Source organism: Anopheles ziemanni, chromosome 2 (genome assembly GCF_943734765.1).
Source record: "Anopheles ziemanni chromosome 2, idAnoZiCoDA_A2_x.2, whole genome shotgun sequence".
Lineage (NCBI taxonomy): Eukaryota > Metazoa > Arthropoda > Insecta > Diptera > Culicidae > Anopheles > Anopheles ziemanni.
Genome location: NC_080705.1, coordinates 34216954 through 34221089, shown reverse-complemented (window position 1 = coordinate 34221089; position 4136 = coordinate 34216954). Strand labels below are relative to the sequence as shown.

Genomic DNA, 4136 nt, shown 5'->3' with positions numbered 1-4136 from the left:
ATACCGATAAAAACATAGACCCAACACTGCAATGGACTAAGCCACATTTCGGAATAAAAGTTCTCAGAATCACAACACAAATGTACGGACGAGGGTAGTTGTGGTCGCAGGGTTGTACCGAATCAATTTTTGGAAAAGCCATCGACCAAAGGGAACGAAAAATTTACGAGCGCAGGCAAGCGCTGTTCCGGTCGATGAGGGTTGCTGTTTACTCCGACTTTGAATCACCGCTTCCGGTTCCCGACCGTCACAAACGACTCACATGATAGAGCGCAATAAATTAATAGAAGATAAAGGAGAATGTTGTATTCTGTGAACTCCAGTGCTTCGGTGAAGATAAAGCATGCCCGAAGATCATACCGATCCACCCAACGACAAGGTGTTTGTTTGTGTTTGTGTGTTCAGTGAAAACGAAAAGTATTCATTTTTTGTTTATAAAACAGGTCCAGAAAAATAATCACAGAATACCACTGATCCACTTTCCCTCACAGTTCACGTACGTTCTGAGGATAAAAAAAATTAAACAAGATCTCATACCGGCCACAGACAGCCCGTTGGAAAATTCGCAAACAAAAGCTGAACGAAGATTGAATAAAAAGTGTATTTCAATCAAATAAACCTAGCATAAAACAACCAGTGCCTCCTGTCTACGTGTACGGTTTTAATCACGCAGAAAAATAAAAAAAACCCGCCAATGGAAAAACAACGGCTGAACATGTGGTGAAAAACAGTCAATAGGGTGGGTTTGGTTTTTAAATCGTGTGGTGGAAGTTCGTGATCGGTGGTTGAGGTTTGTCGGTTGGATTGGTTTGGAGTTTCCCGTGCACCAACAACTGTAGTGCAGCAGAAGGACACCTGAGTAGAGGACCTGCTTATGTTTGACTGGTCAAGTGCGCACTTCTTCTTCACTGGCCGGTAGTTATCATGCAGGAAGTGGAATATTTTACTGACAATCTGACGGCCGGCATGGAACAAAAGCCTTCGCGGACAATGTGTAGCTACGATTTGCTAGATTCCAAGCAACAGCAGCTGAAGCTGACGGGCCGAGAATATAACAAATCGGATGAAAATGTAAATTACACCGTCGATCCACTGTTGCTCACTTCGTCCGACGAGGAAAGCAGCGGGTCGCCGACGAGCGAGATGAACAATTGCATCAAGTGCATGGAGAAACCGATGCTGGTAAGTGGTTCGTAACATGATTCCGTGTAGAACAGGATAAAAGATAAATTCATTTTACAGCAGTAACATTTCAAGGAAATGCAATTCTATATGTTTACAAGATATTTTTGCTGTGAAGGATATTTATCAAAGTTGCAAACCCTATACAGGCAATCTAAAACAATTTTAAAAGACGTGTCTGGTAACTGAACAGAACAAAAATCTTCATAGTATAAAAGTAAGTGTTTTTGGGTTCAACTTCGCACTTTTAAAAGGAAGGTACAATGATTGATTTTTAAATTCTTGTATCGCGTTACCATTCGTAGTCAGGAGCTCTTCCCTTCTATATTTCTTGTTTACCCTACCTTCTCTTTAAACTATCGCGAGTTTGCCACCAAAACTGTGGTGTGCAATAATGCAATTAGTATTAAAATGTTTAATTCGATGAAATGATCACCACCCCTAACTAATTTTCTTCTCGCGTATCGTTACTTCCACGCTAGATAAAACGGTTCGCTCTCGGGTTCCTGCGCAGCACGGAGGAAAGCTTGCCACTGATGTGCCATAAATCGTCACCCACCTCGCCCCAGAAGAAGCTGAACGACATCCTGTCCGAGGACATCTACACCCTGGACCAGATCGTGTCGAGCAAGTTCGGTGACTCGTGCAAACAATCGTTCGTCGGGTCACCACAGCGCCTCCTTCCAATAAGTAATGGTTGCTCAAATGAGGCTCCCACGACGACCGCCGTGGCCGATGGTGTGGAGTACGAGTTCAAGCGCAACCTGATCCGGCAGACGAACAGTGCCAGCTCGAGCCCGAAGCGCTTCCCGACCGTCACCCCGCCGAAGCACGCCGACAGCCTGAACAGCGTCAGCCTCGGTGAGGACAGCGAGGAACTGGACCGGGCGTCCTGGTTCCAGGCCGGGCTGCCTCGCGAACTATCACTGGAAGTCCTCACGCAGCAGAGCCCCGGTGCGTTCCTGGTTCGCCGCAGTTCCACCAAGCACGGTTGCTTTGCGCTATCGCTCCGAGTTCCGCCCGGACCGGGGCCGAAGGTGGTGCACTATTTAATTATGAAAACCGAGCGTGGATATAAAATTAAGGTAATTTATTACATGCGCTTGGAAAGCCCTACCGGGAACCATATTGGGAGATCATGTGTAAACCTTTCGCTTCGGGGAGGAATTTATTCTACACACAAACCTCTTCTCACGGGTAAACCGTAGGATTCTGCCGGCGAGGAATTTGCACCTTGCACCACCTTGCATGTTAGGATGCATCCCTATCTTCCAACGAGTTTCCAAATATGCTCGGGTCCGATGTAAATATTCCTTGGTCGTGATTTAAGAGCCAGGTGTTTGATAATAACGCCCAGCAGCAGATGGGTGCGTATGTGTAACGGTAGCATGGGTAATTACATGGGAACCCAACGAAACCAAGAACCCAATTAAGGACAATCATGCATGCCAGTGCAATCTCGGCAACTGCTAGCTCGTCACGCTTCGCTTTTGCGCTCGAAATAAATGAGCTTAAACGAACTGGAAAAACACTCCCTGGACACAGCACAGCAGCAGAAACACCAATATTAGCTGATCATGCACATGCCTCTACTGGATGAGAGTTACAGTCGCAAAAATAGGGAGCAGTATTTGCGTACTTAAATGCATCCTTCATTGGAAACTCTCCTCTGCACCTGGGCATGGTAATGCGTTGGGACATTTTATTCAATTTGTAACCATTGTCGTATTAGATGCGCTTCCGGTTATCGGATCACAAAAAAAAACCGGGTTGATTTACATGCAGCTCCAATTTTCCCACCCCTACTAATCGTACACCAGCGAACAGCGATGGTTTTGTATGAAGGGAGGCCTACAATGGTGTGGGGGTGTTATGCTTATGTTAATGGATGATGGAGGGAAAATGTGTTTACCGCACCATGGTTATCATTTTTCTCAAAATCTCCCACTAGCTAGAGCTCTTCAGGCATTGTTGCATCGTTCATTTGCTGTTGGGATTGTGCATAAACAGTCATAAATTTCCAATACAAGCGCTCCCATTCCATAAATCATTTCGGCCTGATGCAAAATGGTTCACCAACGCACTTAATCGCGCAGCCAACCCGACTTTAATGGATCATCCGAGATGGTTGAGTATTTAAATGATTCCTTAACCAATTAATTGTTTTGTCGAATATGATTTGGTTGACATTGAATTGAGCTTTTTTCTGTATTATATAGTAAATAAAAATTTAGCATCTTTTTGACAGTTTTTTTCCTTAAGAAAATTAATTGATGACTGTAGAATAAAACTACGGTGACAGTGAAACATATCTATGTCGCATTTGAAAATTCAATCACATGAGAAATAAAGCCGGTGAAAAGTTTTACAACGACTTCCGAGGGATGACCTTCTTTCACATAGGTTATATTTAATTTTGGGGTAAACCTAAGCGTTTTGTAAATATCATTCATTTTCCAAAATTATTAAATCTTTGAGATTATTTATATCATTCTTGTAACATCATTAAAGATCCACTTGAAACCAGACCTATCCTTCTTCCTTCCAGGGCTTCACGAAGGAATTCTCGTCGCTGCGCGCCTTGATAACGCACCACTCGGTGATGCCCGAAATGCTTCCGGTTCCACTTTCACTGTCACGGCCTCAGAACATCCCGATGAAGTGCAAGCGTACAGACGACTACGATACGTACAGTGCGTTGAACGAGTTTTCGAAGCTGTTCTCTGATCTCGACATCTGTTCGTAGCGAGAATGCTGAGAGGTTTTGAACAGCTGGTCCAAAGTGGGGCTCTCCGGGAGGAGAGGAGGGTTTGTAGGTGTTTGGAATATTTTGATAAAATTTCCTCGAAACCCGTACGTACGACGGTAGTGACAGCCGGAAGCCGGAAGCCTACGCCGAATGGTGAATCGACGTCGAGGATGTATCGCGGTTATGAGCGTTCGAGGGAGGCGGA

At 44.7% G+C, this 4136-nt stretch overlaps 1 protein-coding gene across 1 annotated transcript; it reads left to right on the top strand.

The window, feature by feature from the left end:
* The first annotated feature begins 924 nt into the window (after positions 1 to 924).
* On the top strand, positions 925 to 3928 carry LOC131293471 (EGFR adapter protein-like). Its single transcript, XM_058321548.1, has 3 exons — positions 925 to 1182; positions 1665 to 2267; positions 3731 to 3928. The coding sequence occupies exons 1-3, from the start codon at positions 925 to 927 to the stop codon at positions 3926 to 3928; spliced, it is 1059 nt and encodes a 352-aa protein (XP_058177531.1).
* The last annotated feature ends 208 nt before the right edge of the window (positions 3929 to 4136 follow it).